Source organism: Sus scrofa, chromosome 12 (genome assembly GCF_000003025.6).
Source record: "Sus scrofa isolate TJ Tabasco breed Duroc chromosome 12, Sscrofa11.1, whole genome shotgun sequence".
Taxonomy (NCBI): Eukaryota; Metazoa; Chordata; class Mammalia; order Artiodactyla; family Suidae; genus Sus; species Sus scrofa.
In genome coordinates this window covers 45,763,664-45,787,660 of record NC_010454.4, presented here as the reverse complement: position 1 = coordinate 45,787,660, position 23,997 = coordinate 45,763,664, and the positions used below count along the sequence as shown (strand labels likewise).

At 60.8% G+C, this 23,997-nt stretch overlaps 2 protein-coding genes across 3 annotated transcripts; one reads left to right on the top strand and one right to left on the bottom strand.

Annotated features, from left to right (window-relative positions):
• On the top strand, positions 4,009-19,489 carry GIT1 (GIT ArfGAP 1). Of its 2 annotated transcripts, XM_021067516.1 has the most exons (21): positions 4,044-4,216; positions 9,885-10,018; positions 10,450-10,562; positions 10,683-10,788; positions 11,302-11,519; positions 11,604-11,698; positions 12,025-12,067; positions 14,000-14,026; positions 14,212-14,260; positions 14,707-14,779; positions 15,324-15,421; positions 15,859-15,970; positions 16,090-16,223; positions 16,371-16,523; positions 16,627-16,857; positions 16,944-16,997; positions 17,176-17,262; positions 17,387-17,460; positions 17,555-17,737; positions 17,869-17,932; positions 18,090-19,489. In XM_021067516.1, exons 1-21 carry the CDS (start codon positions 4,165-4,167, stop codon positions 18,300-18,302), a joined length of 2,313 nt encoding a protein of 770 aa, XP_020923175.1. In that variant the 5' UTR covers positions 4,044-4,164; the 3' UTR covers positions 18,303-19,489. The 2 variants fall into 2 exon arrangements, with proteins under 2 accessions (XP_020923174.1, XP_020923175.1); XM_021067515.1 differs by lacking the exon at positions 14,000-14,026 and having other exon boundaries at positions 4,009-4,216.
• Positions 19,906-23,981, bottom strand: TP53I13 (tumor protein p53 inducible protein 13). Its single transcript, XM_003131797.6, is given in 8 exon segments — positions 19,906-20,247; positions 20,330-20,737; positions 20,740-20,872; positions 20,985-21,185; positions 21,326-21,454; positions 23,279-23,320; positions 23,529-23,597; positions 23,786-23,981. Coding segments are annotated over 8 exon segments (1,167 nt in total). The 5' UTR covers positions 23,858-23,981; the 3' UTR covers positions 19,906-20,134.

Genomic DNA, 23,997 nt, shown 5'->3' with positions numbered 1-23,997 from the left:
GGCGCGCCCGGCGCGGTGCGGGCGGCGCGGGCCGCGGGCGTCCTCGCGAGGCGGCGGCGGGTGGCGCGGAGAGGCCCCCACCCGCCCGGGGAGGGCGCGGGCACTCGGCGGCGCGGCGCGGACTCGCGCCTCGCCTCCCACACCCCCGCACACAAAGACGCCGCTCGGTGGAGGGAACAGGCGCCCGCAGCGGGGGCGCACGGGGCGCGGGCCCCAGAGACGCCGTCGCCGCAGGGACGCGCGCCCGCGGCCCCCGGCGCCCCGCAGCTGCATAGCCCGGCCCTCTGCCCGAGCGGCCGGCGAGGGATGCGGGGATGCGGGGGAGACAGGAGGGGGACGCGGGTGCTCCGGGCGAGCTGGTTATAACTTGGCCCCGCAGCATCATGGGGCTTGTAGTCCGCCGCGTGGAACCAGGGTGGCGAGTGGCGGAAGAGGGTTCCGCACTGACGCTCCTTTGATCTGCTGAGAGGATGGTGAGGCATTCAGGCCTGGCCGGAGCGGAGACAGTGCCCTGACGCCAGATGGATGGGGGCGCAACCCCCATCCGCTGGCATTTTTGCCTTTTGCTGGGGAAGGAGGAGGGGGTTACAGGCCTTGCTCAAGCATTAGGGAGTGTGGAAAGGTGTGGCCTTCGGTATTGAGTTTGGGTCCCGATGGAACGTGAGCAGGGATCCACATTCCAAGAAAAGAGTGATTGACAGGACTCCCGAGAAGGGTGCGGGGTGTTAGTGCCATGGGTCATTGCACCAATCAGGAATCTGGCACCTAAAATACTACATAGGAGTCTTCCTTGCCTTTTATTATATATATATATATTTTTTTATATTTCCTGCCTTTTGAAATTAAACTCCATCTACCACATTTGACATTAGAAAGAGGATGTCCGTTAAAGCCAGGAGGACAGACTCTTCTTCCCCCATACTGTTCTCTGCAAGGACCCGAGTGGGGCTGGGCATAGACAGCAGCAGGTGGCAGTTCCCACCTCCTCCCATGTCCCCTCAGGAGAGAAAGTGACTGACTCCAGAGCTTGTCTTCTTCCTGGATAACCTCAGGGCAGAGAAGTCTTTCCAGAAAGGTGCCTGCAGAGGCTATGGTAAAAGTGAAATGGCCCTCTGGGACTGCCTATTGCAAGAACTGGAAGGACCTAGTAGCTTGGCCCAGTTCCTGGAGGGAGGAGGGACTGGGAGTCTGAGAGAACCTGAGTTTGAAATCCTCCCTACCAAACGCCTGACCTTAAGCAAATTGCTTAAATTTTCTGGTTTCTCATACTGCTCACCTCTAAAATATGACTCTAAATACTACCTCCTGGAGTGAGCTAAGGATAGTGACTGCCCCTGATATTGGCACATCCCTTCCCCAACCAGGCCGACTAGGACAGGTGGCAGGACCAGGCGCAGTGCCTTCCTGAGCCCACCTTAGAACAAGACAGGCATAAGGGATTCCATACCAGCCCTACATAGAACAATCCAAGAAGCGTTTGTGTGGGAGGCGCTAGCAAAAGCTTGCAAACTCTCAAAGCCTCTGTCAGGTTTCTTTGTGTGGTCTTCTCTCCTTCCTACTCCACACCCTGCAGTGCCAGCCCTGGGCGGGAAAGGATGAGGGAGGAGTGGACTGCCTCGCCCCTTTCTTCAGCCCGGGAGGAGCCAGTTGCCATCTCCAGCAGCCGGGGACCGCTGCCCAGCTCCACCACGAGGGGTCAGCAGAGTGTCGTGGCTGCAGCCTGAGTTGGGGAGGAGGCTGGAGCTGGGAAGGGACGACTAGGAGTGGCCCGGAGAATGCCTGTACTTTTTCCCCGTTAAATTGTTTTTAGAACCTTGTGATTTCTCTTTTAACTGCCTTGTTTCCTGAAGAGGCGACGTCGCCAAAGGGAGATCCTGCTGAAATCCTTTTACCCCTAGCCCCAGGCCTAGAAGCTCGGCTGTAGCGAGGCTGGGGGCTTCAGGAACAAAGTTTGGAGAGTGGATCCGTGCTTGGGCCACTCCCAGGTAGTCCCAGGGCCAACCAGGAGATGGGGCTAGTGGGGTTGAAGGAACAGGGTGACTCATGCCTCTTCCCCTGGAAAGGCTTGGAGCTCTAGGAGGAAGGGACCTCAGCCTGGACTGGGGGCCCTATCCTCCCGGCAGCCAGTTTCTCTTTTTGGTCCCGCAGCCCTGGACTCTAAACCCAGGTCGCTTTTCCTCGCCTGCGCGCTCTCTAGCTGCCACGTGCTCGAGACGCGCCCACACAGCAGAGAAACAAAGACAGTCGAGCTATGGGGCTGCCAGCAGCCGCCTCGACATTTAATAAATGAAATTCCATAGCTGGGGGTCGATCGGGGGTGAACGGGCGGCCACCGCTCAAGGGCTGTGCGGTGTGTGTGTGTGTGTGTGTGTGTGTGTGTGTGTATACGCGCGCGCGTGCCTCCTGGCCGTTCCTCCCATCGCCAGGGGTGGGACCACCAACTCGGCGGACGGACTCCTGAGGGTGGGGGGTGCAGCACCGGGCGGCAGGTGGTGCCCCCCCCCCCCCACCGCGAGGTATCTTTGCTCCCAGAAGCCCTGCAAGCTGAACGGCTGGCTACGGGGGGGGAGGGGAAGACTGCAAGGAGATTTTTTTAAGGTGCGATTATAAATATACCCCGTGGATCGCGATTTCAAACAAACTTGTCAATCTGGGCTGCAGAGAAAGGCGATGGAGGCAGCTTTGCATGTATTTCGGGTGGTGTGACTCATGAGCATTACTTGTCTCCCCCAGGGAAGCAGCCTGCCCACCCACAAGTCACTGCTGCTCTGGCACCGCTGGTTTAAAATCAACCAACTCCTGCACCCCTGCCCAAGGACTCGCCTCCTACCCCCACCCCTTGTTACTAAGCAGGACTCCCCGCCTGCCACTGGGGAACCCTCCTTTAATCGTGTCACCACTTCATCAGGACCCATTGGGCCTGGGCCTTAGCACCCCTGCCCTCTCTCCACAAACCCAGCGCTTTAGCCTTTCTTGCTGCAAGATGGGGGTTGGGTGCACGTGGGGCACACGTGTATGGGGGAGCATGCTCAGTGCTGGGGTGCACCCACGTGTGGCCTGCTGCCTCCTCTCCCTGTCCCCCATCCTCCAACGAGTCTCTGTGTGAAGTCCAGGAGGAAAAACCACCGCAAAAAAGGCCCCTGTATGTTATATGCTTGTGCCCTGGACACGCAGACTTCCCGTGGCTCAGAAACACCAATGATGTATGCAAGACCGATGCCAAGTGGGTATTACTGTACACAGGCACAGTGGTCACTGCTCAGGAGGTCTTCAAAAACAGTCCACACTCTTTCATTTCTGGATGGAAGCCGGGAGGAGGGATAGATGTTTATTCAGCTCGGAGGCAGGGGTATACACTGCATGACCTCTGGCACTTGGGCGTCCATATTGTTGGCGGTGTGCGTAGTCAACAAGAGTGTGACCACACAAACACCTGGACACACAGATGTGAACACACAGCGGACCAGGACGCACAACTCACCCCAAACAGAGACAGGAACGTTACCCCGAACCACAGCCTCTGGATGAGGAGGGGGGCCTGGGCCTTCAGCTCCTTACTCTCTTCTTTGATCCCCAGGGGTCACTGTCCCTGGGCTCAAGCTCCCCGGGCCAGCTTCCGTCTCAGTGAAGGGGATGGGGCTGTGGGGCTAGCTCGCACAGCCTCAGGGACAGGGGCGCGCCGGAGCCCAGTGCAGGGCGCAGGCGACGCTGCAGCGCGGGCCCGGCGGCGGCGGCGGCGGCCGCGGCCCCTTTAAACGCCCCCACCCCCTCCCGCCCGCGCTCCCGGCTTCCTTTCTCCGGGAGGCGCGGCCGGCAGGGCCCGGCGGTGGGGCGGGTGTGCAGGCTGCCCCTCCCCCGGTGGGCCGGGCCTGCGCCGCTTCCTGCAGGAGCGGCCGAGAGCCGCGCAGGGGGCGGAGAGAGCGAGCGGCGAGCGGCGGCGGGGCGGCGCGGGGCGGCGCGGGGCGGAGGGCGCCCGAGGGCGAGCGGGCGGGCGGGCACGGCGGGTTCCGGGCCAGCCCCGGGGGCGGACGGTTGGCCGGGCGCGCGGAGCCTAGCCGGGGCCTTGCCGGAGCCGGGCCGGGCAGCAGGGGCCGCCGCCGCCCGGGCCCGCCGCCCGCGCCCCCCACGCTGGCCCAGAGGGCTGCGGCCGCGTCGCCGCTGAGGATGTCCCGGAAGGGGCCGCGAGCGGAGGTGTGTGCGGACTGCAGCGCCCCGGGTAAGCGGGGCCGGGCCGGGGGCGGGACCGCGCACCGAGGCGCCGCCGGGCGGGCGCCGGGGCCTGGCGGGAGCGCCGTGCGGGGCCGGAGGGCGGGGCGGGGCTGGGGGCTGCGGCCTCCGGCCTCGGCCCCCGCCCCGGCCGCTGCCGAGCCTCGTCCTTGGCGGGAGGGCCGTCCTGGGGGCCCCAGTTTCCTCGTGTCCGTGGACAAGCGAGAAAGGACATTCCCGGCGCCGCCTCCCACCCCTCAGTCAGAGGGAGGCGGGCAGCTGGCTGCACCCCCCGCTTCCATCTCATATCCAAACGGAAGCGCCAGCCTGGGGTGGCAGGAGGGCTGTGGCGAGGCCGGTCGGGGTTTAGGAGGTGGGGGCGAGTGAGGTTTTGTGTCATCTCAGTGCCACCCCCGCGTCTTGCACCTGCTGCTCGCATGGTCTGCACGCCCGCTGGGGTGGCGGAGGGCAAGGGGCAGAGAGCTGGGCAGATGGGCTAGGGGGGGTCTGGATACTGTTTCCTCTGGAGCATTTGACGGGGTGGCTACTCCTAGGACTCCTTGCCCCTGGCTCCCAAGGCTGGGGCCCTTTGCAGGGCCTGGTGTTCAGGGCCACTTGAGCCTGGGCATCTTCCCCTGAGGCGTCCCCAGGCCTGATGACTGGAAACGAGATTCAGCTTCCCCTGTGCTCCAGTAAGGCCTGCTTGGAAGGTGGGCTTGGCATTGCCCCAACCTGAGCACAGACCCCTTGCCATCTCCTAGGCCAGTCTGGTCAGAAATGGGTGGGGAGCAGTGCCAAGGGGTGCCTAGATTCCTGAGATTCACCTGGCTTCCTGGCCTGCCTTCTGGCTGTAGTCGCCGTGGTTTTTCTCTTATTCCCAGCAGAGTCAGGTCCAGGTGAAACCCCTTGACCTGCTGAGGGAGTGAGAAGCAGTGACCTGGAGAGGATGCTTCCTTCTGATGTGGGAGGACGCTGCCGGTGATGGGGCTCAGCATCTGGCCCGGGGAAGGAAGCCCTGGCCCTTGACCGGCCTCTCTTTTTATAAAAGGAGCTATCTTGCTGGGAGACCGGGTGGACTCAGGGAGGGGGGACTATGGGCGCAATTAAGCATGAGTGTGGGGTGTTGTTTTGTGTGCCCATAACTTCCAGCCACCCTTTGGAGAGGTCCAGGACCCCCAACAGGTTGAGAGCAACAGACGCTCTGGTGGTTCTGATGTCTCCAAGCTAGAGTGTTTGGGAACTGTGGGTGCCTGGCAGAGGCATGGTAGTCTGGGTAGTCATGACCCTGAGGCCTCCTCTCAGGGCATGTTAGGGTCCAGAGTGCCCCCAAGAAGCTATGGGGGAGGAGGTGGGTCATCCGACCTTACCCCTGATGAGTTAGAAACTACTATCTCCTTCCCCCAAATGCAGGCAGGTCTGGGGATGGAAGGGCTAAGAGGAGAACTTGTTTTCTCAGTGCCTGTCCCAGGCCGCCCTTTTGCATCTCTGCTGGACACACGTCACAGTGGGGGTGGGAAGGGCAAGTAAGAGTGGGAGGGGGTGCTTAGTAGATATCTTATCAGGGGAGCCTGGATTTTGGTGTTGCCTTTGTTTCCAGCTTACTCTGACTCATGGCAAGACTTTTCCCCCTCAGGGTCTCAGGTTCCTCAACTCTGAGGTAAAGAAGTTGGAATAGAAATGGTTTTTAAGATCTATCCAGAAGTTCCTGCTATGGCTCAGTGGTTAACAGATCCGACTAGGAATCACAAGGTTGCGGGTTCAATCCCTGCCCTCGCCAAGTGGGTTAAGGATCCAGCCGCTCAGATCTGGCGTTGCTATGGCTCTGGCGTAGGCTGGTGGCTACAGTTCCGATTAGACCCCTAGCCTTGGAACCTCCATATGCTGTGGGTGAGGCCCTAGAAAAAGACCAAAAAAAAAAAAAACTATCCTATCTCCAAAGTCTGTGGTCCTGATTCTGGACCTGGGGGACACAGGCAGCATTATCAAGGCAGTTGTCCTTTCTCCATTGCTTTTGACCATTTGGCTGAAGTCTCTAGATGCTCAGCGGGCATAGGGAGGAGTGGTATGTATCTGGTGTGTTGGGGTGCCCAACCCAGCTCGTACCCCAAGTCCTCATCCCACAGAGACCTTTTGTGCTCCTGGTACTACCTTTTCCCCTGATCCAGAATACAGGTCAGGAAGAGGCAGGTGGTATGGTGGGCAGGGTGCCATCAAAGTCTTCTTCATCACCCAACCCCTGCACCTAGCATGCTGTCTGGTAGGCATTCCCTAAGGGTCTGGATGCTTCTCAGGACCTCAGCTGACTTTTTAGGGGCACCTGCACCCTATGATGCATGGGGTGGCATTCTCAGTCTGGGACCTATAGCAGCTTAGGTAAGAGGCTTGAGGGAAACCAACAGTCTGGAGCCCAGGCCCAGAGCCACCTCCTTGGAATATGCTTCCTACCCAAAGTCATAAGCTTCTCACTGTAATAGGAGCCCTGCAATCTGCCCTAGGAGTGGGGTTGTGGCCCTTTTGTGGTTGGTTAATTTGCAGGGTCATGGAGCTGAAAAGTAAGGTGCAGCCTGACCCCAAAGGGCTCTGTCCTTTCTCTCCTCCCAGGCCTGGACACACAGGGAACAGCTGTGAGGCAGCTGGGCATGGCATGGCTGGTCTGGCAGCTGGTGCCACCTCGTCAGGCACCATCTGTGTCCCTTCCTACCTTGGGAATCCAGGAGAGGGACAGGGGTCAGGGAACCCTGGAGAATGTGTGTTCTCCCTTCCTGCCCCTCCCCTCCCCCTGCCACACAGTCCTGGCTCAGCTCTCAAGGGCCTGCTCCTCGTGTCTGCCATGGGCCTCCATCCAGGCTTCCCACTTTGGTAGCCTCAGGCACAGGCTGTGAAGACCCCAAGATACCCACCCTACAAGCAGCTTGAGTGAGCAAGGCTGGTCACTAGCTAGAAGCATTTGGGAACCAGCAGGCTCATTTCTCTCTTCATGATATAGATGGTGGGTGGGCTGACAGGTGGGCTTTCTTCTTTGATTGAAGTATTACTGAAGTACATCAAAGTGCCTGTCTCTTGCTGTTTAGCCTGATGAGTTTTTACCTGTGGATATACCTGTGTAACCACGACTCTGATTGAGAGAGTTTCCATCACTTTACAGTTTATTGTGTTTTCTCCCAGTCAGCGCCCTCCAAAGGCAACCACCATTCTGACCTTTATCCCAATGGATTACTCTTGCCTGTTTTCAAGATGGCAGGTTCTCCCTCTTCTCTGGTGAGGATCTGGTCCCTAGATCAGGAGAGGCTGGCTGCTGGCCCTAGAGCCGCTAAAGACTTTGGGTGGGGACGTGACTTCACCTTAGCAGAGGCCTCCATGGGTTTAGCGCTGGTTAACATGATCCCAGGATGCCTCCTGCCACGTGCCCACACATACCAGACTCCCACCCTGAGGCAGAAGCCCAGGGGGAAGGTTGGCAGGACACTGAGGAGGTGACCAGCTCCCCTAACCCTTAACATCCCCTGCTCCTCCTGCCCCGAGTTTGGGGCAAGAGTCCCTTAACCTTAAACCACAATCGCCATTTGACTTTCAGAAACCCTTCATAGCCCTTCGGCTTAGAAACTGGCCTAGGTGGGGCTTTGGGCTCCGGCCTGGGTAGGCCCAGGCCCCTCGGGCACAGGGAGTAGGTAGGGAGTTAGGGTGGGATTCCCATCTGTGTCATCCAGAACTGAGCTGGCATCCGTGTGCCCCAGACCGGGTGAGTGTCCCCTGCCCATCCGTCCTATTTCAGGTCTCGGTGGAAGACAGGACCTCTCCCCCAGGCTGGGAGAGTGCCAAGCAGAGCCTTAGACCACTCTCCCCAGATCCTGGTTTCTGGGTCACTGTCACATTCAGGGACTTACCTTGTCTGGTCTGGCCCCGGATATCTGGCCAGCCTTTCCGGGCCTAGCCTCTCCGAGCAGGCCATAGGTCTGGGATGGAGGCCTTAGGGCGGCCCATTTATGATCCTGGCCTGGGCGGCTCCCTACTGACAGGAAACCCCACCATTTCAACAAGAGGAATTCAGGCTGCGTCATTTCCAGCTTCCTGCCTGGGCCGCTGCCACCGGAGATGGCTGGCAGGCAGACCCCGGCCCAGTGGTGTTTGGGAGTGGGGGAAGGAGCTTTCCATGCCTGGGGGTGCCTCCCAGTTTGGGTAAAGCCAACACTAAAGTTTGCTCTAGGGCGCCCCCTCTTGGCAGAGATGATGGGACCCTTCCCCTGGGGCCCCTAGAATCAGCCCCTGAGGAAGGTGTTTGGGGTCACCTCCTACATTGCTCTGCCCTGTTTTGGAGGGTTCCCCACAGAAGCCCAGACCCAAGAGCTGAGCCCCTCTTTCACTTCCTGTTTCCATTCCATGGAGGGGACACTCGCCATGGCAGTGTCCTGACTCAGTTTCCTCACAGTTCTTTGGGGAGCTTTCATGTAAATCCTTTTGGAAGGGGACTGAGCATTGCCTTCTGGTTGGAGAGGCTCTCGTTACCCCAAGCCTATGCCCTCCCCTGGGGGGCCCCTCTGGACAACATGAGCAGTAGGGGCAAGGCTCAGAGCCAGCTCCCCCCACCCCCACCCCCAGGACAGGGCTCCCTGAGCTGGGCGGGGGCCTGGGCAGAGCAGTGTCCTGGGAGAGAGGCTCCCTGCCCCCACTCCAGCGCGCACAATGGCTGCTTTCTCCCCCGTGACCTTTCCGCAGCCTGAGCTGCATGTAGCTGTCTCCTCCCCTCTCCCAAGGGGCCCTGGATGGGTGGCATCTCCCTTACCCTTGAGAAGCAGCTCAGGAGCTCCCACCCCACTGTGGCCCCCTTCTCCCCAGGGGGTGGAGAGTGGCTCCCGGGCCCTCGACCCCTTGGGGCTGCCCCCCTTCGGGGCTGCAACGGCAACTGGTGTGGATGTGGCAGGGTCTCCAGCCTCTAAATGCCTGGACAATCCCGCTCAGTAGCTGTATGACCTCGAATAAGCACCCCAACCTCTCTGGGACAGTTTCCTCACTGGTAAAGCAGGGGTAGCATTTCCCACCTTGCCTGACAATTGTCACAGGCACCATAGTTAGGGCACCCAGCTTGTACACACTGGGTGCTCCTTTGCTGTCTCCGTCCCCCTTAAGAGGGGCTCCAGCTCACCCCATCAGTGGTAGTGGCAGGAGGCTGGGTTGTGAAAAGGCCTCTTGCCTGCCAGGATGAGGGCAGAGGTAGGAGCCCCAGGAGGGGTGTGATGGGTCAGGCAGGTGGGCCAGTGCTTCCAAAAGAGGCCCGGGTGCAGGAGAGATGTGGCACTGCCGGGGGCAGTGTGGCATGTAGCATGGGGGACGCAACCCCAGGGAATGCCTGGCTCCCTGGGGAAGGGCTGTGGGACTGGTAGCAGTGGCTGCAGGACAGGAAGCTGTGCCCACTGAATAGGCCCTGGGGACCACACTTCCCCAGAGGGGCAGAGACGGATAGGAAAGGGCTTGGCTCTATCAGTGGCGCTGGCTGCCAGCCCCTGGGGAGTCCCTCCCACCGCCCGAGCTCAGCTTCCTCATCAAGGCCCCGGCCACCAGGGCCTTAGGGGACTGAGTGAGCGAATATGCACCAAGCCCTAAGCGGAGCACGGACCCACCGCAGGCATGCAGGCGGGCTCAGCAGCGTCTGGCTGTGGCTGACCCTCGCCCCCGCCCCGCAGACCCTGGCTGGGCCTCCATCAGCAGGGGTGTGCTGGTGTGTGACGAGTGCTGCAGCGTGCACCGGAGCCTGGGACGCCACATCTCCATCGTCAAGCACCTTCGCCACAGCGCCTGGCCCCCCACACTGCTGCAGGTACGGCTGCGCTGGGCGGTTCGTCCTTCCCCGCAGAGTGTGCTGAGCATGGGCACATCTCCCCCGCACCCACATCCACGACTGTCGGGATGCTGCAGCTTCCAGGGGGCAGCACCTACCTGGGGCAGAGCCTAACTCTGACCCTTCCCCCCTGTGCGCGCGGCCCTCACCCAGAGAGGCGGCTTCCAGGGCGGAGTCACACCCACCTGGGCTGTCATCCCAGCTCTGCCACCTACTAGCTTGACCATGCGGTGTTGCACCTAACCTCTCAGCCTTGGTGCTCACCGGAGCTTCTCAGCAGGACCCACATCCTTGGGTGACAGTGCAGGGGTGCCAGGCACACAGTAGGCCCATTGGTACCGTGTACAGCCCAGTGCTCAGCATCCCCCAGCACGCAGTGGGCATTCTCACTTGGCACCTCTTCCCCACAGATGGTGCACACACTCGCCAGCAACGGAGCCAACTCCATCTGGGAGCACTCCCTGCTGGACCCCGCGCAGGTGCAGAGCGGCCGGCGCAAAGCCAACCCCCAAGACAAAGTCCAGTGAGTCGGGGTTGAGGGGTGGTGGCTGGGCTGCGCGGCTGGGGACGTAGGCCCAGGAGGTGGCCGGGTGATTGGCCTCTCCCGCTCTTCTCCCCATTTCCTCCTGTGCCCTCCACGCAGCCCCATCAAGTCAGAGTTCATCAGGGCCAAGTACCAGATGCTGGCTTTCGTCCACAAGCTGCCCTGCAGGGATGACGACGGAGTTACCGCCAAAGACCTCAGCAAGGTTCGTGGGGCCCCACGGTGGAGGGCTGGGCCTCTCCTCTTCTCCTCCGCACAATGGCATCGCCCCTGGGCCCAGGGCCCACCAGGCAGCCTTGTCAGGCAAGAGCAGAGGGCCCAGTGGAGGGACGAGATGGCGTGGTCACACCGCCTGTGATCAAGACCGATCCCCCAGCTCCCAGGAGGACATACAAAACTAAAATCCTCCGGCTGCCACCCAAAAGCCGGGAAGCTCTGGGCAGTTTCTGAGCCTCTCGGAGCCTCAGTTTCCGCATCTGTAAAATGGGAAATAAAGAGCCACATATACCTCATAGATAATGTCTGTTCTAACAGCACACTCCTCGTGGTGGGTGGTGGCTGGCTGCAGCCAGAAGTAACTGACGTGAGCTGCTAGTGGGAAGCCCTCTGGCCTCCCTGGCAGCCTAACTTCAGCCGGGCCCCTGGGAGCTGGTGGTGGGGGCTGGAGAGAGGCGGCACCCCATGCACACGCGTTTGTTGCACACTCTGCTCCCCGCAGCAACTGCACTCAAGCGTTCGGACAGGCAACCTGGAGACGTGTCTGCGCCTGCTGTCCCTGGGTGCCCAGGCCAACTTCTTCCACCCAGAGAAGGGCACCACACCTCTGCACGTGGCTGCCAAGGCGGGGCAGACGCTGCAGGCCGAGCTTCTTGTAGTGTACGGTGCGGACCCTGGCTCCCCCGACGTCAACGGCCGCACACCCATTGACTATGCCAGGTGAGGGTCAGCCTAAGGTGAGGCCTGGGTGGGTGTGGGGGGTGGGCTGCGGCTACAGGGCTGAGCCGTGTCCCCTCCCCACAGGCAGGCGGGGCACCATGAGCTGGCAGAAAGGCTAGTCGAGTGCCAGTATGAGCTCACTGACCGGTTGGCCTTCTATCTCTGTGGACGAAAGCCGGGTGAGCAGAGTGTGGGGAGGGGCTGGCTGGGGCAGGCAGGTGGGACCCAGACACACCCCAGCAGCAGGTGCCATGGTGACAAAGCCGGCTGGGGAACAGTGTTGCTAGGCAACTGGCTCCTGTGAAATTGCTGCAGGCTCTGGGCTGCAGCACATTGGGGTAGGGAGTGGGGGTGGGCATAGCTTTCTAGGGCTCTTGGGGTGGCTTGCCCTCCTTCCTTTCCCCTGACACTTCTGGGTGCCAAGCCCTGCTCAGGGCAGGGAGGTGGGCTCCCAGCTGCTAAGGCCACCGAGCACCAGTGACTTGGCATTTTTATTTTTGTTCAGATCACAAGAATGGGCATTACATCATCCCCCAGATGGCTGACAGGTGAGTGCCCACCTGATGCCCCTTCCCATAGGCTGCTGGGGGCCATGAACGGGCCTGGCCCCCAGAGCTCCCACCCCTAACTCTCCGGGCTTTAGGGGCCTGGGACCCCTACTCCCACCCCCCTTCAGGGGCTGGAGGCCCAAGCATATCACAGTCCGATCCTCATTTCCTAATGCTGGGCCCCAGTGCGGGGAAGAAATGTCGACTCAGCACACGGCCAGCACATTCTCACCTCCATGGCTGTCGAGCACAGACGTCTGAGTATCAGGAAACAACCCCCTGGGAGCAGTGGATCCCTGGGTTCTGTTTCCAGTAGCACTGACCCCGCTGTCAAATCTTTTGCTAAACCCTTGCTCTTCGGTGAAAAGATGGTGGGACTCAGGAGTTTGACTGACTTTGGGATTCTGGCCCGGCCTCTGTGGTGTGCTCGGCGACTGAGCAGGGGCTAGGGGCTGAGCATGGCTGCAGTGGTGGTGTTTCGGCCTCATATCTGAGAGGCCCTGGGGAACCCAGGCTGTGGGGGATGCTCACCCAGCTCACAAGATGGGCGCTCGCGCCACCTGCTGGCTGCCTGTGATGGTCAGGCTGTGCCCGCCGGCCTGGATCTGAAGTCTTTGACCTCCCTCTCGCTCTAGTTTCCCCAGTCACCTCTCTTCCATTTCCCCATCCTTTGTCTTTGACCCTGGCTCTGCCTTCCTAAGGCTCCAGGGCACGTGCTCCATCTCTCCCTACGAGGGCACTCTGTTGCCCTGTCTCCAGAGGCCAGTGTGAGCAGATGGGGATGGTCAGGCCTGGGAACCTCAGATCCCTGAACCCCCAGATCTTCTCTATTCTCAGACCTTAAGGCTCCCCCTGCTCTGGCCCGATTCTGCCTGGTGTGTATGCGTGTGTGTGTGCATTGTAAACACATACGGGCATGTTCTCAATGAAATGTTAACTGAGCACCTTTCTAGTGCCAGGTGTTCTTGGCACTGAACACAGAGGCAACTCGGGCGTGTTCCTGCCCTCAGGGAGGTCACAGTCAGAGGGGGAGGCTCCCTGGTCGTTGGGAGCGCAGTCAGGCGGAAGCGCAGCAAGAGGGGCAGAGGCACAGCCGTCGGAAGTGCCGTGCCAGGAACTGCAGGCAAGCCGTGTGGCTGGAGCACGTACAAGGCAGGGGATCCCAGGAACAAGACTAGAAAAGAGACAGGGCAAGTGAGTGGCTACTCCTGAGCCCCAACAAGACCTGTGACCATTCTGAGAGCAGAGAGGTTCCAACATGGATGTGTGGAGTCAGCTCTGCCACTTAATTAATGGCTGAGTGGCTTCAGGCAGGCTTCTTAACCTCTCTGAGCCTTAGTAACCTCTCCCGGAGATAGGGTAACTGTACCTGTCTCTGGGCTGTGCAGAGGATTGAATAAGTTTAGTGTACGTAAAGCACTTAGAGTATTTTCAGTGAGCTTTTGGGGTTCCCGCTGTGGCACAGTGGTTAAGGATCTGGTGTTGCCACAGCTCTGGCACAGGTCACAGCTGGGGAACTTCCACAGGTCAAGGGCATGGCCAAAAAAGCAAACAAAACCCACCCTGGCTTCTGGGTGTAAAAAGGAGTACGGGGGCAAGACTGGGAGCAGGGAGATGGATGCAGAAATGTTGCAAAAGCACAGGCAGGAGGGTGAGATGACAGAACCTGGGGAGAGCTTGGCTAGGGCTCAAGGGTGAAAGAGGTAGCAGGTGGCTCCCAAGAGCTGACGCTGGTGCGGGGTGAGTCAGTCACCGAGAGGAGCCAGCCGGCTGAGGAGCGGTTTGGGGGACAAGTTCAGTTTTGCACACCCTGGGTCTGGTGTGTGCACGGAGATGGGCCTGAGCTTGATATGGGAAGGCGTGTGCTGCTTACTCCTGGGTAATTGCTGCCTCTGTCCTGTTCTTCCTTGTGCTGCCTTCCTCTGGACTTAGATCTCGGCAAAAGTGCATGTCTCAGAGGTATATCGTGCCTGCACGGAGCAGGCTCTGGAGGTTGGGTGGGGCGGGGGCACTTGGTGTGCAGCATCTGGGCGTCATCTCCCCGGGTTCCCTGCATGTTTGGGAGGTCGCTGGCAGGGCCTGGCCACCTCTCATGTCTGGCCTCCCCCCTCCTCCCCAACCCCATCACCCCCCTTCACCCACAGCCTGGACCTGTCCGAGTTGGCCAAAGCTGCCAAGAAGAAGTTACAAGCGGTGAGTGCTCAGACAGGCCCCTGATGCCTGGAGCTGCTCCGCTTCTCTGCCCCCCTTCCTCTGACCTAGGGCCCTTTTCCAAGTCTTTGACCTGCCCCCCGTTCTAGTCTCCCCAGTTACCTCTCCTCCATCTCCCTACCCTTTGGCTTTGACCCTGGCTCTGCCCTCCTAAGGCTCCAGGGCACTTGCTCCAACTTTCCCTGCGAGGGCCCTAACCCTACGAGGGCACTCACCCATCTGGTCGGGTCTCCTCCGTCCCCTCCCACCTTGGAGCTTGGCAGACATACCCCACCCCAGTTTCCAGTTCTGAGACTGGAGGGAGGGCTGGGTGGCACGAAGGGACGCACAAGTCCTTTCCCACACCTTTGGAGATGTGCTGCGCTGGCCTGGTCAGCCCTGGGGGCCTGCTCAGCTGAGAAAGCCTGGGTCCCCCTTTCTGCCTCCAGCTCAGCAACCGGCTTTTTGAGGAACTTGCCATGGATGTGTATGACGAGGTGGATCGAAGAGAAAATGACGCTGGTGAGCGGGGGTGGGGGCGGGGCAGGGAAGCCTGCTAGGGAGGGGCTGGGACCTGGTGTGGCTTCTAGAGCTGGGCTCTGAAGAGGTGCCTGGGTTAGACTCCTGGGCAGGCCTGTACTAAGCCCCTGCCAGCCGTGAGGCCAGCCGGGCAGCAACGTGTGCTGAGCTGGAGGCGGCCAGGCTGCTCCTCTCCCAGCCCCCGGACTAGACCTCCTCTGCCCGCCTCCCACGCTGGCTCTGTCCCCAGTCGGGCTCCACCCCCTGCATCCCTCCTTCCTGGCCACAGCCAGATTCCAGCCCAAACACTGGGTCGCGGCCGGGCAGGAGGGAGTCGCCTTTTTCTGTTTTGTCAGTCCCCAGCCAGCCTTGCCCAGCCTTGCCCTGATCCAGCCTCACGGGCCTGCATTTGAAGGCCACCCCTGTCTTGAACAGCCAGCACTCGGGTGGGTGCAGGGAGGAGCTGGGGAGCCTGTGCTCTGGGCTTTCCTGCCCCCGCCCCGTGGGCCTGGCCACCGTGGATGACCTGCTCCTGCCCCTCCTCCAGTGTGGCTGGCGACCCAAAACCACAGCACCCTGGTGACGGAGCGCAGCGCTGTGCCCTTCCTGCCTGTTAACCCTGAGTACTCAGCCACACGGAATCAGGTGAGCAGGCTGGATGGTGGGAGGGGGGCCTGGGGCCATCTCCTCCCCTCCTGGGGTCACCAGCTCCCCCATTGGCGGCGGGCCCTGCCCTTCCTCGCAGGCTATTGTCTGGGCCTGGCCGGCTCTTCTCCATTCCTGGCCGAGGCCTCTCCCTGCCCCGCTGGCTCTGGGATATGGGAACAGGGAAGAGGCTGTTCTTTTCAGCACTTGGTGAGCAGCCCCCGGGGGTGTTCTGGCCTCTTCGGGAGAGCTCCCCGAGGCTCCCCCAAACTGTCATCCCCCACCCCCTGCCCTGGCCCCGTGCGATGGGCTGGGGTATTTTAGCTGTGGTTAAGTCAGCTATCAGGGGGCAGCCTCACTGCTTTGTCCCCGCCCCTGTGTGTCAGCCAGAAGGGCCCCCTCACACCCTTTTTGGGCCTGGCCCATTTTGCCTCCAGGGGCGACAGAAGTTGGCCCGCTTTAATGCCCGGGAGTTTGCCACCTTGATCATCGACATTCTCAGTGAGGCCAAGCGGAGACAGCAGGGCAAGAGCCTGAGCAGCCCCACAGGTGGGAAGGGCTCGGGTGGCGGGCACCGTCCCAGGATATTCTTTCACGGCTCCCTTCCGGGGGTGGCATGATAGACGGGCTGTGTGACTGAGCCCTGAGTGACAGGCCTGTGCCCTCAGACAACCTCGAGCTGTCTGCGCGGAGCCAGAGTGACCTGGATGACCAGCACGACTACGACAGCGTGGCCTCAGACGAGGACACAGACCAGGAGCCCCTGCGCAGCGCCGGTGCCACTCGGAACAACCGTGCGCGGGTCTGAGCGCTGCCCCTCGCTGCCCCTCCCCAGGCCTCTGTCAAGGCCCTGCCCTGTCCTCAGCCTGGGGCCCCAGGGACAAGGGGTGTCCTGGGAGGCCTTGCCTCCGTGGCCCCTGAGGGCTGAGCGGCTTATCTCCCTCTGCAGAGCATGGACTCCTCAGACCTGTCCGACGGGGCCGTGACGCTGCAGGAGTACCTGGAGCTGAAGAAGGCCCTGGCTACCTCCGAGGCAAAGGTGCAGCAGCTCATGAAGGTCAACAGCAGCTTGAGTGATGAGCTCCGGAGGCTGCAGAGGGAGGTGAGGGCTGCAGCCTGGAGGGGAGGGGGGCCTCCCAGGGCGGCCGGGGGGAGGGGGGTGCTGCCTGGACCCTCCACCGTTTCTGACAAACGCTGCCTCTCAGATCCACAAGCTGCAGGCCGAGAACTTGCAGATCCGGCAGCCCCCGGGACCAGTGCCCACACCCCCACTCCCCAGCGAACGAGCAGAGCATGCGCCCATGGGGCCTGGCGGGAGCTCCCACCGCAGGGACCGCCAGGCCTTCTCCATGTATGAACCAGGCTCTGCCCTGAAGCCCTTTGGGGGCCCCCCGGGGGATGAGCTCACCACTCGGCTCCAGCCTTTTCACAGCACCGTGAGCAGCCCACAGGTCTTGGGTGGTGGGCAGGCAGGGTTGGGACCATCACAGGGCCCTCCATGACACCCACTTGCTACCCCCAGGAGCTGGAGGATGACGCCATCTATTCGGTGCATGTCCCTGCTGGCCTTTACCGGGTAAGCAGGGCCTGGGGAAGGTGGCTCGGTTCCCACAAACAGGTCTTGAGCCCCAGCAGGTGCCAGGCTCTGCACTGGATGCCGGGCACAGGGCTGACTAGACACACGTGGTCCCAGCCTCACTGCAGGGAAGGTGGGTGGTGGGAGGAGACTGACTCCAGCCCTACCTGGGTTTCAGATCCGGAAGGGGGTGTCGGCCTCAGCTGTGCCCTTCACTCCCTCCTCCCCACTGCTGTCATGCTCCCAGGAAGGAAGCCGCCACACGGTAACGCTCATCCCCAGGGCCCGAGGGCTGGGCTGGCTGAGAGGTGTGCTGGGGAGGCAACGGGCAGCCTGTGGGGACCTGCGAACATGCACCCCACCTGCCGCCCCTTCCCTGTCCCCTCCAGAGCAAGCTTTCTCGCCATGGCAGCGGCGCCGACAGTGACTATGAGAACACACAGAGTGGGGACCCGCTGCTGGGGTGAGGCACCCGGGGGCGGGGGTTGAGTGGCCCCCCGGTGTCTGCGAGGGCGAAGGCAAGCGACCTCACGGCCGGGCTGCCTGTCTCACCCCAGCCTGGAAGGGAAGAGGTTTCTAGAGCTGGGCAAGGAGGAGGACTTCCACCCCGAGCTGGAAAGCCTGGATGGAGACCTGGACCCTGGCCTTCCCAGCACAGAGGACGTCATCCTGAAGACGGAGCAGGTTACCAAGAACATTCAGGAGTTACTGCGGGCTGCCCAGGAATTCAAGCACGACAGGTACGGAGGTGGGCGGAGGCTCGTGCGGGCTTCTGGGGTGTTGCCGAGGGCCTGAGAGGGACCAGAGCTCCGCTCTCCCTGGACCCCTTCTCGAGAGCCCGCCTCCCTGATTTACCGTCTGCCCCCCACAGCTTTGTGCCCTGCTCAGAAAAGATCCATCTGGCTGTGACGGAGATGGCTTCTCTCTTCCCAAAGGTACAGGGGCCAGAGGGGAGCAGGACTGGGGGGCACCTCTGGGTGGGGCGGGGGTGGAGAAGCTGACTGCTACCTGGGTGGAGACGTGGCCACACTGCCAGTAGCGCTGGCTTGTGGGTGGGAGTCCGAGGCCTCGCTCCCTCTGCCCTCCCTCCAGAGGCCAGCCCTGGAGCCAGTGCGCAGCTCGCTGCGGCTGCTCAACGCCAGCGCCTACCGGCTGCAGAGCGAGTGCCGGAAGACTGTGCCCCCGGAGCCTGGCGCCCCTGTGGACTTCCAGCTGCTGACTCAGCAGGTGATCCAGTGCGCCTATGACATCGCCAAGGCTGCCAAGCAGCTGGTCACCATCACCACCCGAGAGAAGAAGCAGTGACCACTCTCCCTGCACCCTCACCCGCACCCCGGGACCTCACTGGCCATGGGAGCTGGGCCACTCCAGACACTAATCCCCACCCTAACAGAGCCGCTGGCACAAGTGCCCTTAGTGCTGCCACTCTCCCCTGGCAGCCAGGTGCCCTGGTGCCCATCCCCCTCGAGCCCCCAAGAATGGGGGGGTGAGGTGGCAGAAGCTTCTGTCCCCCACATTCCATGCACCTCTCCCTGTACATAGCATCCCCTCCCCTCTAGTGTGCAGGGGTCTACAAGGCGTCACTCCCAGCCCCTTGCCCCCTGGGGCACCCTCAGCAAAGGGTTGGGTGGGGACACTCCAAGTGGGGCGGTTCCCCTACATGCACCCCACCCCCATGAGCCAGTCCAGCCCTATTGGGGGCTGAGTGGGGGCATCCCCCTTGTACATAATACCTGTGGATGTCCCCATCCTGTAGCCACCAGCCCCCTGCTGCTCTCCTCTAATGCCAAACGGCCCCAGCCTAGGGCACAGGCCCCAAACCTGTGATCCCGGGGTCCCCAGCAGCAAAACACTGGAAAAATCTTTTTTTTTTTTTTCTTTCCTCTCTTCCACCCCTTAATTTTAACGTCGTGGTAACTGAGTGTCCCTGCGTGCCTGTGTGTGAGTGTGCGGGGCGGCAGTGCCGTTCCGGAGGCCTGGCTCGTCTGGAGTTGTGTGAGGGGTGAGGGGCCCAGAGCAGAAGGAAGGACCGGTGTTGGGGGTTGCCCCCCGCCCCCACCCTGGGGCCAGGGACTGCCGGGGTAACCAGCTGGGGTGTTGCCCTCTGCCTCTCCTCCTTGCTCCCCCACTCATACCCTTTCTCTATGAACTTAAAATGAAAACCACTTCTCTCCATCTCTCTTCCCCTCCCCTTGTGGAGGGGGAATGTGCTGGCTGGGGCAGAGAACTGAGCACCTGAGCCTGGGGCTGGCTCCCCGGGGTCCCCGACTCAGCTGAGAGCCCCCTCCCTGTAACCTCTGAGAGGCCAGCACCTGCAGTGTGTGGGTCCCTGCAGCCTGGGAAGGCTGAGAGGCAGATGGCAGTGCCCACCAGCTCCTCTCCCCATCCCACCTCTGTGCCAGGGGCCAGGCTCTACCTGTGTGGTGGTGGGTGGGCTGACTGTCAAGATGTGTGTCATGTACATTTGTATCAAAAATAAATAAGTGACCATGTGCTGTTTCTGATGCTTAGGGAATGGTGGGAGGGGAAGGGGAGGGGAGGGGGCAGACCTGAAATGGAGAAAGACCAACCTGGCAACAGTATGAAGCCACTGAAGACCAGCACTGCTCCAGGCCCTGCGCTTGAGAGGAGGGAAGCCCCAGAGTTTGCTGTCTCTTAGAGTCATCCTGGAAATAACAATGTTTCAGTAACTACCACCACCGACTCCCCGCCACCTGCTCACCCGTGGTGGTGGGAGGGGTTCTAGCAAGTGTCCAGGTCTGAGGCCAGGTTGGCAAGAGGAGGCAGGCCGGCAGGTGCCCACTTTGGTATCATAAAACCTCTACCTCAAACACGACCTAAATGGCCTAGGAGTGTCCTGGATGGGAGCGAGTCTGCGTGGCAGATGCACAAGCTCAACGCCAGGCTCTATTAAAATAATTTAATAAGGAAAACAGAGTTTTCACAACGGAGACTGAAAAGGCTCCTTCGCATTCCAACGCCCCCGCCCCCACCCCCTCCCAGCAAACCACACACCGGACCAGCCCCCTCGCGGGCTTAGGCAGGACTGCTCCATCGGGCCACCAGGGGGCGACCTTGTGCGCAGTGCCTCCCAGCGGGAGGAGCCAGACCTGCCACAGTGGCAGGGGTGGGGCAGGTCACTCGGAGCTGTCCCCATCTGGGCCGCTGTCCGGCGTGGGTGGGAGGAGGGGTCTCCGGCGGGAGCGCTTGACCCGACGAGGGGGCATCAGCAGCCTCCGCTTCAGCACAGCTATGGGCAGGGTGGGGAGACGTCAAGGGCAGGGAAGCCGTGGGGGGACGGGATTGGGTGGGTGAGGAGGGGACTTGCTCACCAGCCACTGTGTCCCGGCTGTCCACTGTGGGTTCCCAGTAGATGCTCTCCCCTCGCCTGAAGTTCCGGTGCAGCCGAGTGCAGAGCGTGGCCAGGGTGAGCAGCACCAACAGGAAGGTCAGGGCCATGGCAGCCCAGGCGGCCTCCTCCGTGCGCGGCGTGGGGCCCCGGGCTGCCCGAGGAGGCGCTGCTGCCCGAGGGGCCGGAGAAGCCAGACCGGGACAGGCACAGCCCCCTGGGCTGCTCTGCCCTTTGGGCATCTGAGCCTCCGGCCTGGAGCTAATACTGCCTCCAGGCCCCCCAGGCAGGAGGGTGCCAGTGGGCACAGGTAGAGCATTATCTTCACGCCGGGGTCCCAACATGGGCTGCTTGGCCTCTAAGCTCAGTGGGGAAACAGAGAGGGAGGAGGGGGTGGCTGGAGACCAAAGGCAGCCCGCAGCCCACGTCTCTTGGCTCCACCAGGGGAGAGCTGCCTAGGCACTCTGGATGCTGCCACTACACCTGGGGGCCGCCAGCTCCTCAGAGTAAAGGCCAAAGCCAGGGCCTAAGAGGAGAAGAGACAGCAAGTCACCCTTTCTTTGCTCAGAGAACCGAATGACCCCATCATCCTGGGCCACAAACCCAATGACCACCAAGCATGGGCCAGCAACCCTCACCTGCACACACCCTCTCCTGCACAGCCTCCCTCTGCTGGGCACTGGCACCAAGGGAGAGGACCCAGAAAAGCTGTCAGAACACAACCATGCCTTCTCCTTCCTCTGCTTCCGCCGCCTCCTTCTCTTCAGCCAACGGGCAGCCCAGGCTGGCTCGACCCATGCCATCTCCAGCACCACCCCCCATGCTGCCAGCACCAGGGGCTATGAAAGGAGGTAACTGTTAGAGCCAAGATGAAGGTCAGGAGCAAGCAAGAGAAAGTCCCAGAATCTCCCTTGCCCTGCATGTGGGGCTGCAGCCTCTGCCACTGCCAACCAGCTACCACTTACTACTAACCACTTACCCGATCCTGAGTGAGGCTGGGGTCAGGCGCCAGTGAGGGCTGGGCCACACAAATGTGGGCCAGGAGGGCAAGCTGGAGCTTCAGCCAAGGGTGGGCACAGGGGTGGTAGAGGAAGCTGACATCCTTGGCCTGGAAGAAAGGCAATATCAAGCCAGGCTGACATCCTTGGCCTGGAAGAAAGGCATATCAAGCCAGGCCCTGGTCCCTCCCGAGAATCCCAAGTTCTCCCATCCTGCAGAGCCAACTTAAAAGGACTCCCAGGATGGCCAGATGACCCTTCCACCGTCAGGGCTCAGGAAAGGACAAAGGGCCCAGGATACTGGCATGCATTCCATCTTGCCTTGGAGCATTCCTTTTCAGCTCTCCTCTCCATGTAGAGCTACCTCTTAAAGCCCACAACTTCCACGACAGCACGCATAGTTAACCCTGCCAGTTTCAGACTACTCTTTAGCCATGTTCCTCTGGACCTGCCACCATGGCTCTATGGGTCCCCAGTTGAGACCGTAAGCACCCTCAAATAGAGACCAGGTCTTCCATGTATTGACCTTATCTATATGTTCAGTCTCCCCAAAGAATGCAAATACAGGGCACACAGGCAGCAGGTGCACAATCCAAGGATGGAAACACTTTATCAATTATGAATTATTCTTTGATTGAGCTGACCTGATGCTCAGCACTTGTGCCAGATGCTGTAGGAGAGGCCAAAAGAGAACTCCTGGACTTCTCTGCTTTCAGGGAATGTAAAGGAAACCCAGGGAAACAGAACTACCCCAATGAAAGAGCAAACTAATAAAACTCAGAGTGATTGGTTGTTAAATTATGAGAGACAGATTATAAGCATTACATGAATTTGGAGAAGGTGATGAATAAGGGCTAATGCGATCAGGCAAGGTCTCAAGGGAGAGCTGACTCCTGTGCTGGGCTTGGAAGATGGCTGGAGACAGATGGCAGGAGGATAAGGTGCTGCCTCCTTCAAGTTAGGCTAGGCCCGATGTGGAGGGGGATAAGCAGGGGCAAAGGTACAGCAATGGGAATAAGGCCAGCACTCACATGTGTGGGGAGCAGACCAACAGGACTAGAGAGGAACCGAAGGTGTGCAGAGGTTGGAGGAGATTTCCTGAACTAGGCAGACCCTGAAAAACCACACAGGGGAGTGATAACGCGGGAAATAAGGAGCCACTGGTCTCTGAACAGTGGAATGAAAGGGCTGTTTGGGGAAAAAAATAAGGGAGGTGGCATGAGCCTGGAGCTATTACAGGGATTAAAAAAAAAAAAAGATATTTCAAAAGGAAAACCACAGGGACAGAGAAGCTACCCAACCACCGGCAATGAAAAAAGACAGGCCTGGCTGCACCCACAGCTGGGTTGGTGACCTGAGGTGTGTAAACTCCTTACAACTTCCTATTTTCTAAAGTGCTGTCCTAGGCTATTTGTTTACTCCTCAAGGAGAGGGACATTACTAATAACCTATCTTAGAGAAAACTGGTGCCCAGAGAAGTCAGGAGACTCCCAGAGCCACACAGCAGAGCTGGAGGATAACCTGTTTTTTTTTTCTACTACTCTCAGCGCTCCCACTGCCGTCTCCTGCCCACACAGCCAGGTACTCAACAGCATTCCTGACACAGCACAGCAGAGAACAGAGGCCTGTGGCTTACTGTCCCGGGACTAGGAACACTGCCTCTTACTGGGGGAAGTGGTAAAGAACAGAGCTGGTGGAAGTTCCTAACGCAGAATCAGGACCCAGCGTTGCCTCAGCTGTGGCACAGAGGTCCATCCCTGTCTGGAGACCTTCCTTCCACATGCTCCAGGGCCAAAAAAGAAAGAGAAGAAAAAATTTTAAAGAGAGAAAGAAAGAGAAAGAAAGAAGCTGGTGAGCAGAAAAAGTGGAGAAAGCCCGCAAGGAGCTCGCCGTTTCCAGGGCAGACACCAAGGATGCCTCCTGCTTGTACTTACCTGCTGTGGACTCATCCGTGTGTAGGTCACTCTTGGGGACACCTATACAGGGGGAGAGATGAAAGCTTAGAGTCCCTAGGGGACTCTGCGTGGGTGGTGAGGCGGGGACGGCAGACCCATGCCTGCACGCTGGGCTGGAGGAACCCGCAGAGGTGCTAAGAGGGGTGGCTATGGAGGGTGCCCGCGAGGCCAGGGTGGGAATGGGCTACCCCTTCACACTCCTCTCTCCCACCGCCCTCCAGGCTCCCACCTGTGGGGGCAGAGGCCACAGGCCCTCGGGACAACGGGCTCCCGCCTCCTCTGCCAGCTCAGCCACCACCTGCGGGTTCAATGAGCATAAGAGCTGGGGCATTTGGCCTTGTAAGGGCCCTGCCCTCTCCCTCCCAGGCCCAGCCGGCCAGGGGAGAACTGCTAGTCCACTCCACGCGCCACTCCTTCCAGGACGAACTTTCGGCAAAGTGCTTTGAGATCCCGAGCCAAACGCTTCTCCGGAGCCGGTCGCCTTACCTCACTGGGACACAGGAGCCCCACCAGCACTGCCAGGAGCAGCAGCTGGGGCGGAGGCGGAGGAGGCGCCATCCCGACCCGCCCCAGCCGGCCAGTCGCCCAGCAAGGGAGAGAGCGCGCGCAGCCTGGCCCTGCCCCCGCGCCGCCCGCGTGCCCACGTAGACCCCGGGCTCGCGCGCGCCGTCCCGCCCCGACCCCAGACCGCGCGCCCC

Bases quoted from the DNA above. Each gene is read 5' to 3' on its own strand.
- GIT1 (XM_021067516.1), top strand. From the start codon at position 4,165: ATGTCCCGGAAGGGGCCGCGAGCGGAGGTGTGTGCGGACTGCAGCGCC. The intron at 11,520-11,603 runs GTGAGGGTCAGC...CCCTCCCCACAG, and splicing joins ACACCCATTGACTATGCCAG to GCAGGCGGGGCACCATGAGC. The intron at 16,998-17,175 runs GTAAGCAGGGCC...CCTGGGTTTCAG, and splicing joins TCCCTGCTGGCCTTTACCGG to ATCCGGAAGGGGGTGTCGGC.